Here is a 15,686-nt window from a genome sequence, read left to right on the forward strand (position 1 = left end):
AAGGGCGCATTTACTCTCACTTATGTAAGAGAAAGAGATGAAAGGAACCCAGGAGCAGAGGGCTTTTTTTGCTTTCCATATAGTCTAATTCCTGTTGTGTCCAAGGGGTGTGGCCAGGCTGGGAAGAGATGGAAGTAAAAAGAAACTCAGTTGGAATATGAAATCTGAACTCCACAACTATCAACCAATGGATAGGAACAAACACCCTGCAGTGTAACTTCACACACGCAATTTAAACTGAGATTTAAAGTGCTTTTGTCTTTCCAAGGCTGTCGTTTTGTATAAGATATGTAATAATAATCTTTTATACAGCATGAAACGCAAGCAAATTTTTGACACGTAAAGGTATTTAGCACTGCCATTGGAGCTAACTTTATAAGCTTCACAATAACGAAAGCCAATGAAATCATGTATGGTTTCCAACATAGAATTTGCCATTTAAATAGAGCTGTTTTACATAGATGTATAACTAAGGTAGCTATTTCACATGGAATGTGATTTTACAGGTAACACAAAGGTCTCCGCAACAAACGCGTTAACCACCAAAGTTATTTTACTAGTTTTAGATCCTGAAACCCGATGTGTACACATAGGTCCGTCCAGCAGAGACTTACCCCTATAAAATATCCTAACATACAGTCTTTGTCATCAATCATATAACCCAGAACAGATTTACTATCACTTATTTTTTCCGTTCTGTAAATTTCTTTAGGGACAGTTTGTTTAAAATCATTTGTGCCTGTCTCCTTGGGATGTCTATTGCCCTCTGCTTTCTGTCTGAAGTTCCTGCTTATTTTTAAGGTCCAATTCTGGCAAATTCTTCTGGCTTTCAGTTTGTTTCTGCTGTGGAGCGTGTTATTGTTTATTCTGTCCGTCAGGGCTCCTGTCGGACTTGTGGTCTGAGTTCTGCTGACAATATATGCACCCACCTATCCGTGCTGCGATTGCTTGGGGTTGTGTGCTGCTGGTTCCAGTGGGTGCCTTGTCCTATCCTGTCTCCTCTTATGGCTTGGGCTCGGGGTCTACTTCCTCCTTTGATGCTGGTGTGAGCATCTATCAAAGGATGTAGACCACACCCCACCCATCATGGCTAGCAAGGCTTGAAGTGGACATCCCGTGTGCTTCCTGCTGGGCATGGGCTATTTATGTACCTGTTGACTGTGCATTCTCCCTTGGGGCTAGTGCTCTGGGTCTGGGCCCTTTCCAAAGAACCTCCTGCTGGGGTTTCTGGCTCTGTTGGGAGCCATAGCTCCCTTTAACTGTTGGACAAGTGAATGTCTCCCTTTTGCTATTGCATGTAGGCTTACCTTGGCATTTCCTGAACTTTCTGCTGGGCTTGAGGCTTGTGAATTGTTTACTCTGTCTCCTTGTCTCTTGGCATTTTTTATGGGATATGGCGTTCTCTGCCTTCATGCTGGACTTGCTGTGTCTGCATGGCACTGGTTCTTATGATTAGTCTCCCCACTCGGCATGGCGCTAGTGTGTGCCTTTTCAGTGTAAGGACCTGGAATCTCCTTCACTGGTGGACAGGTGAGTAATCCCCCAACCCCATTGTGCTGGTGTGAGAGTTGAACTTGGGCTCAAACCCATGTTTCCTACTGGGATTGGGGTTTATGAAAAAAGTGCCATCAAGCCGTCTCTCGAGTCTACATCCGTGCGGGTGCCTCTATGATGGGATTCTCGTGGGCTACAAAATGCTGGTACGGTGTTTGCCCTGACTTTCCATGACGACCTGATGGTCTTGGGGATAGGATTGTGTTTGCGTTCCTTGAATGTGGAACTGACTAGTCTTGGTCTTCTTCTAGTACTCCTGGTGGACATAGCGCTGCTGAAAGAAGTCCTCTGGCTTCTCCTCCATTGGACTCCCCCTTTTTTTATTTACAGGGTTCAGGTTTCGCATATGTTATCCCTTGCGCTCATGCAGATTTGTTTTTGTCTAATCTTTGTGCACTATTTGGTTGAATAGTGCTTTTGGAATGGATTGTTTTGCCTCCTTGACACAACCTTCGCCCCTTTTTTTACCTCCCTCACTCATTTTTGTGTGTCGGTTTAGTTGTGATAGGTTGTACCTTATAAAACTTATGTTCTTGGGGTGGCTATTGAGCTGCTCTGTGTTCTTTTGGCCTCCAGTCTAATATTTGCTGGGTGTGTCCAAATTCTTTATGAGGGGTTGCTTACTACCTAATTGGCCTTCCTATTAATTTTTTTCCTTCAATGGTGTTTTAATTTGTGCTCTTTGTGTACTTTATGCTTCAAAAAGGCTTGGCCCAGGTGTTGGGTGCTTCTGTTCCGGAGCTGACTGGTTCATGGAAGGCTTTCTGTTGTGGACTCCATTTGCTACTGCTGGGCTGTTTGTAAAGTATTTATCTGGTTTTCCTCTGGAGCCACTTTACTGCTGGTGTACTGGTTCTGTGTTCTTGCTTGGACTTCTGGCCCACTCTAACCATTTTTTTTGCCTTTCAGTTTTGGGGAGGTCAGCCCTGAATTTCCTTTTTCTCAACACTGGCACATCTGTCCTCTTATGTATGAGTTTTTTGTTCCTTCTTGGTCTTGTGTGAGTGTGCCCTTTTCACTATTGAAGTTTGTGCTTTTGGTTGCTGGTCACGTATTCTTTGTTTTCACTTACTCCACTTCTGTCCAGGTTTGATTTCTCAGTGCTGTGGTTATTGCGGTCATGGGCCACCCTCTAGTTTGCAATATTATTATAGCCTTATAACCTGCCGTGCAGGGCTATACCGGCTATTAAAGGCCCTCTCAAGGGAGAGGGACTTTAATAGCTGGTATAGCCCAGTTACGAAGGGCTATAAGGCTATTAGAACATTTTGCCACTAGAGGGCAGAATGTTCTAACAAAAAAGAACAAAGCCTTTTGGAAGTGTGAGGGGATTGGAATCCCCTCAGGCTCCCTGAAGCCTTTGTTCACAGCCAGAGCTGTGAACAAAGAAATATTGGAATGTTGGAGCTCCAGGCTTATACCAGCCATTATAAGACCGGAGCACTCCATTGTTTTAAATGGAGCTCCCAACATTCCAATGTTCTAATTTTCTGTAACTTCTCTGTGTTCTCCTCAGTTAGTAGGTTTTGTTCCATCCCATTTCTTTTGCATGCAGTTTGCGATTTGCTGCTCCATGTACGTCATGTTGAGACTTAACCTTTTCCATGGAGATGGGCTTTTCTTTTACTTTGAGCAGTTTTTTGCTTTGGGATATTCCCCTACTCCCCAGTCATGCTGAAGTTGCCCGAGCCACCTTGCGTGGCCCTACCGGCTTTAAAGGGTTCTTATGCCATGTAGGATATGGGGGCGGTGCCTGATCTCCCTCATTGTTCTCTATGGACCTGAGGCTGTGTGTCTTTGCTCCTGAAAATGAGCTCGCCCATTCTTTGACTGCTTGTGACTCTTTTGCCTTGTGCCCCTTCTCCATGCTTGGCTTAGGGTTTTGAATATCGGACCATTTGGGTGCCAAGGTTGATATTACTTCTTGCCTTGCCTTCACCTAATGTTGTCTGCCTCATTGTACTTGAGAGTGATGTGAGATGACATGGTATAATATTTTTTTCTTGCTCCTTTGGCTCCCCTCCCACCCACCTGTTTGTGTTGGGGAACAAATAAATATGGACCAGCTCCTTTTGGTTCTCCTTTTGCTACTGGAGTGTCCTGGGGTTGTGTTACTCTTATCCGCTGTGCGGCACCTACCCTACCTACCATGCTGCACGTAATTGGTCTTTGTTATATGAAGAGGTTTCCTCTACTGTTCCAGTTTGGTTGTCATCTTTTGTTTCCACCAATTGAGACTCCTATTGGTTCCTCTAAGATTCTGTGATATTAACCATCTGGTGGGTCTTACAGCTTGGGGTGTTGAATGTACTGATTATTCTTCTGGTTTCTATGCCTTTTCTTGATGCTGGTTGGGCGCAATGTAGGAGCTGAACCTGTTTGTGTTTTGGGCTGTTTGGTATTTTTCTTTAGCTTCTTTCTCTGGTTAATCTCTGTCCTGCTTTGTTTTCTGGTGGTCCAAACTTGACTGCCTAGACTGTGCAGTGGTGTGTTTAGGTGCATCTTAGAGCATGGCATGAATGACTGTCACAAACTGGACTGTATCCTATAATGGCATGTGGGGTGTTGGCTTTTGTGCAGATTGTGCCTCACATGTTGCCTTTGTGGGTTTCTTTTTACCTGTGTGCATGATTCATTGGGCTGAGTATTTTACTACTACGTACTGGACACTGTTCTGCTGCCTTGTAGGTGACATTGAAACTGCTGTTAGCTTTACCCTTTTATTTGCCCTTGCTTTCTAGCTTGAGCAGGCGTGCTTTTTATGCGCCTGTTTTGGGTGTGGCGTTGTACCTGTTTGTGGCTGTCCTCATACACTCTCAAAAGTACCTGCAATTGGGTTTGTTTTGGAGGCATCAGTCTCCTGTCTCAGATCTGGGCCTTTTTTTTGGTTGGTGTTCCTGTATCTATCGCCTCCGCTCCCTTGTTCCCTAGAGAGGAGACTGTAGTTTATGATGTGTGCTCTTGTCTTTGCTTGGTCTGTACTGCACCTATTTTGCAGGAGAGACTTCTTTCTGTTCCCTTTGTGTCCCTTTTTGGCTGTGTTTGACTTTCTTGACTACCCTACTACGTCTTATAGGTCTCTACTGCAGGCATCCCATCTTTCAGGGGCCTGCTTCTCTGTGCAGATTGACTTGATTTCTGGGCTGTTAGTGCTTGTTGCCATGTTTTGAAACTGACATGTGGGGCTCTGTTAGGCCTCTGGGTTCAGTTCTTCCTCCATTGTCTTTAGAGTTTGCCAGTTCTGACTGGCATCTTGGTTGAACAATTGATGCTTTGATAGATCCTCATGAGGCAAGAACTTGGAAGTGGAAGTGACATGGTAATGCTTCGATTATTTACCAGTAAACTCATTATTCGAGTCTACTCCTCATCCCAGTCCTTACTATTCTTACAACCTCCTTACTGTGTGCCTGGCTTTGACTGCTGGGTGCCCCCAGACATGGGCACCTTGCTCACTGTGCCTCTGGAATCCAGCTATTTATTTATTTATTATTTATTTAGCATACTTATAGAGCGCAGACCTGTCACCCAGAGGGCATCCTGGCGCTTTGATCAGAGAACCCCCACCCTAAACAGCACAAACGCACAGCCATTACTTGGGAAAGAGATAGGTCTTTAAAGCCTTCCGGAATGGAAGATAGTCCTGGTGGCTCCTAAGAGTGAGTGGGAGAGAATTCCACAATTTGGCTGCCGCCACTCTGAATGAGCGGCCGCCCATCCTCACTCTTTGAAACCTAGGCACCACCAAAAGGTGAGCCGATGACGACCGCAAGAGACGTGGGGCAGAATACCATGCAAACATGTTTTGTAACGGGATAGGGCCTAGGAGGTGTACCGCTCTAAACACCAAACAGGCCGCTTTGAATTGGACCCGTAGATCTACCGGGAGCCAATGTAGATCGCGGAGCGCAAGAGTAGAAGAGCTGGATCTGGGTCGTGAGAGGGCCAGTTTAGCAGCCATATTCTGCACCCTCTGTAGCTTCCCTATCAAGTTTTTTGGGGCCCCCAGGAGAAGACCATTACAGTAATCAAGCCGGCTTAAAATAGTCCCACGGACTATTTCCGGCCTGGACTGGGCGGGGAGCAAAGGCAAAACTCTGCGTAGCATACGGAGCAGCATCATACATGTTCCCGTGGTTTTATTGACATGTAGATCTGCATGTAGAGCTAGCCTGGCTGATGAAGGGTAATACCCTGAAAACGGTCCAAGGATGCATGTGTCCGGTCCAGGGAGGACCTGGCTTGGCAATTTCGTCTGGACTGTTTCCATGAGGCACAGGGTCAAGACTGATTTGCATATGGCTGAGTCTAAACTGGGGTGGCATGGTGAGCAAAAAAAGATGGATTTAACCCAGATCCCTTGACTGGGGGTGAATGTATGAGTTATTCAGCATTCTGTCCATCATTTGTTTGCGTATGGCTTTGATTGCTGTCAGGTGGGCTTCTCTTGGTCGTCGACACAGAACGGTTCCTGGGTAGAGGAGTTAAGTTACATACATGCCTAGCTAGGGAAGCGATACAAATGCTTTCTTTTATGTAGGCGGAGGATGCAGCTCTCAGCAAGGTGAGCACACCTCACGACTGCGATGATTAAGTGAAATTGAAATAATAAGGATATGAGTAAGTAATCGAAGCATTCAAACTACACATATTCGGATTAATCCTGGTCTACGACAAACATGTTCACACTAATGCCTACTGCAACAGTTACATAAGTATCGAGTGTTTATACAATGTTTTATTTTATTCCTGGGTGTGTATTCTAGAAAGAAGTAGCAATTCTGACACTGAGAGTGGCGGGGAGCTGTGCGCGTCTGTTACCCCGAAGGAGGAAGCGAGATGCTTGATGAGGTGAGATCAGTCTCTCATACTTCAACTGTGACAAGTACATCTCACTCAAGAAACCATGGCCAGCCCCCAATGTAGGATATAACACTTCGTTCTGAACAGCCTAGTCTCTGTTGCCTTTCTAGTCCCTGTACTCGCCGTCACCTTTCTTTCCAATCGCACGCTTCTCTCTGTCTCTCTCTCTCGTTCTGTCTCTTTCTCTCTTCCCTCCTCTCTCGCTCCCGCACTCTCTTTCCTCCTCCTCGCTCTCTCTTTCCACTAACTCCTCAGCCTTGTCCTCATCTACTGAAGGCTGATGGTGCTCAAAATCTGGGACAGGGTGCGTTAAAATGATTGCCACAAATGCAACATTTGCTATCGTAATGAACTGCAATAATACCACGTTAAAAATACAGTGATACCACACTGACACTGAAGATCAGAGAAACAGCGCTGGTGCTAATTTAGGAGCAGGACGCTGTCCCCTACAACCCCAGAGATGCAGCAACCCCAACACTTGATTGGGTGCCCATGTGCATGACCACCACCTTAAAATGTGCCTATACAATTCCGCCCCTCAAACTGTCCTAAAAGTTTTAACTCCATGCTGCCCATACGCTCTGAGTGATTCTGGCCTCGGTTCTGCACCTGTTCAAACACTTGAGAGGCGTAATTGCAGGGTCTCCCATGCCACAGTGCCACTCTGGCATTTTCCTGGTGGGCTGCGGGCGAGGCTGCTTCCCAAACAATATGAGCCGCATTGACCCACACATGGCTCCTTGGCCCAATTCCAGTTGCGGCCCATGCAGCGCGCGGCCGCTTTGGACATTTTAGCCAGGGCTGATTTGGGTTTCCGGTCCGGACCGGCAATCTTACTTCTTTCTCGTTTTGTCATTTATTATAGAGACATGGCGATATGTTTTGCAAAATCTTCTGGGATTCGTGAAAAACAGCTCTCTGGTTAGAAACACCTGTTCTAGAGATGTGTCCCCTCTTTGTGTGAAGTTGCACTTCACACGAGTGTGCCCCGGTTTGGGGCTTCTATTCCACCACAGAGCAGCGGGAGAGCACTGTACTTTCCGTAATGTGCCCGCACCCAAATTACAGACTCCGTGCTGTATACCTGCACACCTAATCACCCCGGGGCCCAAGTAAGAGGATATAAAATAACAAAACTTCAAACACCGATCAGAAAATGTTTCCAACACAGAAAGCGTCATTGGACACCAATACTACCAACACTTCAGAATGTACTTCCCGCCACTAGGCACTATACTGAGACTTTTCATTCTCAGGTCTGGTGGGGGTCAAACTGCCTTTAAAAGTATGTAATATTGCTGTAGGTTTTTGAAACTAGAAATTATTGCCACTAACAGATCCACACGCAGTCCCCCGTGGGGCTGTAAAAATGCATCGACAGGTGTACTTTTTGTATTCAAAGTTTGCTTTTGACAATAAAAGTGTAATTCTTACCCCGCGGGCGCTCATCTACTTTTCTACACTGATGCACTGAAGTGTGTCTCTTTGCATTCTCTCTTCAGACAAACACATCTTGTGTAGTGTGTGTGGGAGATTTCTTGGCAGCACTCCAGAATCCATGCAGTTTTCCAACTGTTCTCGTGTCCATGCGCAGAATATTAAATCAAGCAGAGTTAAACAACCATAGGACCATATGAGCCCCGAAACGACTCCCTCCCACACACATACATGAAACTAACTCATGCAGGGGGATGCGACTGCCTCTGGTGCTGAAGATGGACTTGGGCATCCAGGGATGACTTCACAGGGCAGCGCTGCCACACTCCTCCGCAGGGGTTAATTTGTAAAATGAAAAGTGCCGGGGCTCCCCTCAGGAGGCAGCGCTAACAGGATACATGTGCTCGTGCAAAGTGCCTCCTGACTAGAGCCCCGGCGCTTATTAACCTGGAGAGGACTTGTCCTAATTGGTAGTGCTGCCGACTTCAGAGCTGGGGAACCCGGTTCGAGTTTCGACGTAGTTTAACATCCTGTGAGTCTAGGCGAAAGCATGTGCATTTTACTCAATTAAAAATTACAGAAAAAAAAAATAATAATAATAAATGAGCGCGTCATTAACTGGTGCTATAAGTACCGGTGCCGAGGATAAGGGGTGCTGAGCACCGGAAAGCATCCCCTCAAATAAAGCACTGCTCCTCCGCTCAACCGGTGGGCTGGCAGCGGGACTAACAATAGGGCCTGGCACACCATCTCATCAGATTAAACTCGGCCTGTCTATTTGAAGTTACTGGCCTCTCACTTTATAACAGGTGCGCACCGTAACCTGATTCTGATAGGCGCGTGGAACATGACATCCAGCCTTGATGGGGTATGCATTCTATTTGGGGGAGTTACGGTCAGCCGGAAAGACACGGCACTTGTCACTTACTGGCTCCAAGTTTAAAGTTTGACTTCTCCTTCATCCAAGGCCACGAGCCAGACGGCCAACTAGGCAGAGTTATAGGGGACCGTGGAGTAGGGTGATGTTTACTCCCTCATTGCACGCACCACAGTCACTGAAACTGTATCAGTTGGTGATGATGATGATGGGCCGCCACGTTTCAATAACAAATGATGATGGAAAAACGTGTGTGCAACGACAGCTTCGGGTCTCTCTATCCATTAGAGTGCCTGGAAGACTAAGGAAAGCGCCATAACAGAAATGATAAAGAATCGACACACAGGGGTCAAAGGGTGCTAAATGCATCAAACGTGTAACTTGATGCTTTGTGTGCGCCACACTTGCAGTGCAAGAAACTAGCGTGCGGCCCCTCAGGTACCCACAAAGTGCGCCTCTCAAATTACCTCTCTAGGAACAATATTGTCGTTTGTTAGACAGTTTTCCCTTTACTAAACTAATAAGTTAACATTCATGACTTGTTTTCGGAGTGTCCTCATCGAGCGGCAGCTGTCCCATGGGTATTTTCTGCAAAGTATAACTTACTAGCTTGCAATTTATAAGCCGTTTTCAGGAGCTAACGTGAGCGTAAACAGGCGTTGCTTTGGAAAAGTGCACTCTATTTTAGGTCGACGCCTCGTTAGGGGTGGTAAGCGCTATATACATGCACAAGCAATATTGCTACACTGGTCCACAGAGAGGCCAAGGATGAAAGTGCAGACACTTTATTGAAGCCTACTATGGTACCCAAAACTCCAAGTAACACTTACCACAGTGACAGAGTCCGGCGAGCAGCGCGAGCAGACACAGGGCCAGGAGAGCTGTGGCGGGACCCGGCCTCTGACAGGGCTTCAGCGCGGCCCCTCCAGCAGTCACGGGGGGCTGCCTCCACATAGTGCAGCGCGGGGCTCGGGCCGAGGCGCGTTGATGTTGGCGCTGCCTGGGTTTCAAACGTGGGGATGTTCCAGATCCTCCCCCAGGGGGAGCTGCGAGCCGCGGAAGGTGGACAGCGGCAGGCTCCCAGCTGCATGACGGGTCACCGGCGGCACAGAGGGAACAGGAGCTGCTCCCCGGGGACGGACGAAGCGCGGCGCCGGCCGGGGAGCCCAGCGCATAGCTCAGAGCAGACAAAGCGGCTCAGTGGCTGCAGCCCCGCCAGCCAGGGGGGCACCGGCTCACGCCACACAAAGGGCGCTTGTTGCTCGCTGCTCCCTGCCTGCCTGCGCCGGGCGTATTAATCATATGAGAGAAAGGGAAAGTTGCTGGCCTTTGAATGCTGATCGCACAGGTGGCCTTGAAGAAACGGGGACTTTTCGGTGCTTCGGATCGCGGCGCTCGCCCCTCCTCCTTCCATGAAAACAAAGGGAAAGAGCGGTGGAGGAGAAGAGGCGTCACCCCCACCCCAGCAACAGCACGCTCTCGCCCTGCAGAACTTGGAGAAGGGAAAGAGCGGAGAACTCACTGCACGTGCGCCGTCCCCGGATTTAACTCCACATATCATATCTGGGACGCGCGCGGGCACCCGGCATGGCACGAAGCAGCAGCAGGATCAGGATGGAGAAATCACGCAACCCCGAAGAAGCACGCCCGGCAGCACAGAGTAATGCAAGCATCAGACAACGTGACGGTATTCTACCAGGGTGCACAGCAGCACCTGACAGGCAGTACACCAGAATAGTGAGCTTACATCAGAATCATGACTAACAGTAAACGGGACTCTCCGCGTCACACATCCGAATCCCGGCAGAGAGTAGATAGAATCTCTCTCTGCACATAGTACAGTAGAATCCCGACAAGGTAGAATCGGGACAGAAATTAAGCACCTGTACCAAAAAAGTGTCCCCTCCCCAGATACGTACCAGACACCTTAAAAGTGCCCCACATTTGGAAATCGAGTACTTCTGAACTTGTAAAAACAAGCTGTATAGGGCAGTAATTTAAGTGAAAAAATGCACGTGCTGAAAAGTGTTGGTACTCACTAATTTCACGAGAAGTGCAAATACTCTCCCATGAAATGTATTGCAACAGTGCCGAAAGCACAGGTACGTACTTTCCCTTTCAAATTAAATGTGTGCAGGTAGTCAGTACTAGACAGTACCTGCCCATTTAAAGCACTGGATAGGTATGCTGTTGGTATAACAGAACGAGTGTATTTGATCTTGCTGCAGGAAATATTGGCGAGAATTGAGAACTCAACGATAAACACCGCCTCACAATTCCATAAAACAAGCCCACAAACAGAGAAAACCCATCCCACACACTGACCTGTCAGGCCAGCCATTCTGTCCCAGCTAGATTAGAACTGTGCGCTCAGCATTCAAAGGCTGGCTAACCCTTAATTTTAACTTCTAATAGTATGGAACGAGGGGACATTGACATTGTCAACGGTGAAACACGTTGAGAAGCACTTAAACTGTGGGAACAAAGACCACAGGGGATCGCACTTAAAAGTAAGTAGATCCCTGGGTCCGATCTTTCGTTTCACGTCAGCAGTAAGCGTGTGGGGTATGTGGCCGGCGCTCCGCGTGGCATCGAGCCGCCCTTGGGGATTGTGCAGTGGTCGAGGGCGAGTGAAGTGCTTCGGCGTCTGGCACTGGGGGCGCGCACAAGCCCCATACTCCCACGCCTCACCCCGCCCTTCGTAGCGCTGCCGGCGAGGCCTGGCTCTCAAGGTTGCTGGGAGACCGGCTCCGCACGGCTGGGGCGGAGCGGGGGCGGGACATTGGTGAAGCATGAAGTCACCGGCTCGGCCGGCCCTTCTTTCGACTCCGTTCCCGCTTGTTGTGAAGGCAGGCACTGGGTGCGTCAGCAGCACATGCTTTCACCCCATAGCTTTCTCTTTCTTTACTCCAGTTGTGCCGGTCTCTGGCCTGGGAGTAGAAATACTAATTGCTCCCTTAAAGTCTTTAATCCAAAACTCGGGACATAAAGTTGGCTCCACTCCGGGCCTACCCCCGGCCACACGTGTCCATTTCAAAGAAACTACTTCATATTTGGGGCTGCAGGGGAGGTGCTCGTCACGGCTGGCAACTTCGAAAAGAGTATATTTATATACCTGGCTCAAACATGCTTGTGTTATGACGAGTGAAATAAAAGCGAGCTAACGTGACTTCATTTTAGAGGCAGTAAATATATTCTTTCGCAGAGAAGGATCCACGAATGAGAGGAACCACTTGCCATTTCTGGACATTTCTCCCAGTTTTTTCAGATACTATTGTAAGATGTTTGGTTTTAAGAAGTTCTATGCACGTCATGAAAGATCCACAGAATATGTGCCAATCGTTTTCTTTCGATTAATTGCACACTTTCATTTTACAAATTCCATACGATGTCAGTGGCATTTCGGTATGACTCTTTTGAAAACATGAACTGTGAATGAATTATAATTAAAAGTAAAAGAAAAAAAAGCAGACCTTAGGGCAAATGAGGTGGCAAGGGCGCCGAGACGTCTAATGCAAGCAACAGAGGTGCGCCCCGTGTCCCTCGGTTGAGTAGTAAAGGCAGACTTAGATAGGATGCAAAGGGCCTCCTGACACACACGGGCTCTGGCAGGGCTTTAAATTGGATGAAAAAACACAGGGGGTCTGTCAAAGGGGCGTGGCCAATGTAATTAAGGGCTTGGCTTAAAACACGTAACCTATAAATCTGTAAATAGCATGCTGCGCCGCCCGACTGCTATTTTGCTGTTTCAGTCATTGCATCCAGGTATATGATTCAACAGGTAATATCATACCTACGAGTCACGACTATCGCGCAAGAAATCACTGTCCACACTTCCTTAAGGAGCAAGAAAGGCCACTTTAATTTAAGACAGGTGCATAATACATTTCTTGAACACATTCATTATTTATTTATTTCATGACATTTCAATCTACACAGTATGCCTAAACTCCCTACCTAACAGAACCCGAAACTAACTCTTGCCTAATACCCCCAGGATTACCCAACGAGCTACCCTTCAGGATGGCCAACCCGCTCCAGGCTGCCCACCCCACTAGCAAAACCGCCTCCTACAAGAACAGACACACCTGCCTTAACAGTGGCAAAGCCAGAAAACCAGAGCAGCGCCTAGAGCACCGCAAGTAAAGCCTAACTAAAGGAATACAGGGAGGGTGGGTGGGGCAAAAAGGAAACCTCCCTTCCCCTGCCTCGCTACGCACTTCCCTAATCAGCCGCCTGCCTTCCCTTTATGCCCTCCCCTAATCACCCCCACCTGCTCCCAGATCCCTCGCGCGAACGCACCCAGGGAAAGACCAGCTCGCGCCTGGCTCTCCCTGGGTCCCCCCTCGCGCAAGAAATCACTGTCCACACTTCCTTAAGGAGCAAGAAAGGCCACTTTAATTTAAGACATGTGCATAATACATTTCTTGAACACATTCATTATTTATTTATTTCATGACATTTCAATCTACACAGTATGCCTAAACTCCCTACCTAACAGAACCCGAAACTAACTCTTGCCTAATACCCCCAGGATTACCCAACGAGCTACCCTTCAGGATGGCCAACCCGCTCCAGGCTGCCCACCCCACTAGCAAAACCGCCACCCAGGAAAACCTTTAGCGTTTTCCTGCCCCACCCAAAGGAGGAAGGGAAGGAGCACACCATAACTGCACCTGTAGAACTTTAGCAATCAAATCTCTGAGCTCCAGAAGGTAGAAAGAAATCCCTAAAGTAGACAGATGGACCCCATCCTCACAGAATAAATGAGTCTCTGAAACTTTCAAATGGTGATGAGCCAAATTGTATATACATAAATGATTACAAAAGAGTCTCATTGTTCTATTCACTTTGCGTCTTGCCTTCTCCACGGCTGAATAGCTCCTCGCCCCATTCCATTGTAATCGAGGAACGAACTCAGTCCATATCACCATGGTGCTCACCCATGTGGTCTTGATGACTTCTAGGTCTTGTTTCATTAATTTTAACAGAGTCAAACCAGAGAGAGAAACTAAGTCGTTTTCCCCAAGATGCAACACCAGTAGATCCGGAGGGCCCCCCAAACCCTTTGAAATTAGAGAAGCCAAGGCGGGAAAGAGACCGCCCCAGCGCATGCCCCCTGTGCCATGCCAGGAGACTTCATGCGTCAGACTGCTTAAACCAAGAGATCTCCCACAAAGCTGACGTGCAGCGGCCACAGCGGCCCGTTTAACAAAAGAGTGCCCCAGGATCCACACCCTCCGTTTGCATCCGGCGACTGAGGGCCAAGGACCTAGGAGAAAAAGAAATGTTAGGCAAAGCAAAGGAGGACTACTTTCTTACATATTTCTCACAACATCTTGAGCGCCAGCGCCCAATGCGACAAATCTGGGACCAATCCAACCCCAACCTGGCGGCCTCTGTCGCCGCCCCAATCCTGAAGGAATGAGTGCCGAACTGAGAAGGATCCCTCCCCAGGCCCAACAACACCTTGCGGAGGACAGCCAACAACTGAGAAACAAGGATGGGGCTTCCATCAGCATGACAAAAAATTGCCCCCGGGGCAAAATGCGGAGAAGACACAAAAACCTCCCATTCCCCCACAGGGCAGCAAGCAGACACTCCACTCCTACCCAGAAACACCCACTTACCCCTCCCCATCTGATCAGTTTTGGACATCCTTAGCCACAAGCGCACCCTGTCATGCTCCACCACCACCTCGCTACTGGTCATACCCACTTTGCCCCTCAAACCCAGCAGTTCAGAGGCCCGGAATGCACCAAAGAATAACCACACAAAACACAAACGAAATTTGTGGCACTCAAAAGCATCATAGCAGCACACCTCCAACTGTGATACAAGCAGCTGAAGCAAATCAAAGGTCACCGGCTGCCGTAACGTTTGACCACCAGCTTGGAGCCTACCCAACCCTTTCAGAACCTTACGAACCAACACCCCCCCAACAGGATCCCTCCCCCACCAAAGCTGACCATAGAAAGACACCCCGGCTAACTTGCCCGAGATGGTCGTGTGAGAGGGCCTCTGTCCGCTAAATGCAAAACAAACTGCAATAAGAATTGTTCATCAGATAACCCAGCCCGGACCGTACCCCCCATCTCCTCACCAAACTTCAAAAACTCATGCCAGGCCTTCAAATAGCTCCGCCGTGTAGAGACAGCCACTGAATGTTCAACCAACTGTTGTACCCTCAATCCCCCAAGTCCCATACGTACTGTGGGATCGCCGTCGGTTCCAGGTCCGCCCCAGGAGCCAATTTGCGGAATTCGGACCACTGAAAGCGAGATAAAGAATCAGCGATGCAGTTAGTGGCCCCAGGAACATGCCTAGCCTTAAAGACAATATTCAGTTGTAGACACCGCAACATGAAGGCGCGCAGAAGCCTCAATACACGCAAATCGCGGGCCCTCTGTCTATTCACCAAGTCCACTACTGCCATGTTGTCCACATGGAACAATACGGAGCGATTCTGAAATTCCTGTCCCCAGATAAACAGAGCAACCAACAACGGGAAGAGTTCTAAAAACGCAATGCTGCGACCCTGATCCTTCCAATGCTTTGGCCAGCCGGCCGCGCACCAACGACCTTCCCAAAAAATGCCGAAGCCGTGCGCTCCCGATGCATCCGTGAAGAGCTGCACCTGCCACACAATGTCCTCATCCGCAAAAAACAAGGACACGCCATTGAAATCTTGCAGGAAACTCAACCAGATAGTCAAATCCGCACGGACAGCAGTAGTAATGCGCACCCGATGATGGGGCAGGCTGGCGCCGGACCAGTGGCGTAACAAAACATGAGGGGGCCCCCCTGCAAACTACATGGAGGGGGCCCCCCTCCCATTCTCCGTGCCAGTCTAGAGCTCTCAGGCCAGCGACCCGCCATACTGCAGGGGATGCGGGGCGATTGTTATGCCACTGTCACCAATACAGCCGTTATAAGTAACACTTACCTTGCA

At 48.4% G+C, this 15,686-nt stretch overlaps 1 protein-coding gene across 1 annotated transcript in view; it reads right to left on the reverse strand.

Moving 5' to 3' along the window:
* The window catches only part of ITGB8 (integrin subunit beta 8), a 269,162-nt gene extending 259,191 nt beyond the window's left edge, over nt 1-9,971 (reverse strand). The window contains exon 1 of the mRNA XM_086941884.1: nt 9,565-9,971. Within this exon, the coding sequence (XP_086798010.1) occupies nt 9,565-9,688 (124 nt within the window). The 5' untranslated portion in view covers nt 9,689-9,971. The remainder of the gene's footprint in view (nt 1-9,564) is intronic.
* Between the last annotated feature and the right edge of the window lie 5,715 nt (nt 9,972-15,686).

Source organism: Lissotriton vulgaris, chromosome 10 (assembly GCF_964263255.1).
Source record: "Lissotriton vulgaris chromosome 10, aLisVul1.2, whole genome shotgun sequence".
In the NCBI taxonomy this organism is placed as follows: Eukaryota; Metazoa; Chordata; class Amphibia; order Caudata; family Salamandridae; genus Lissotriton; species Lissotriton vulgaris.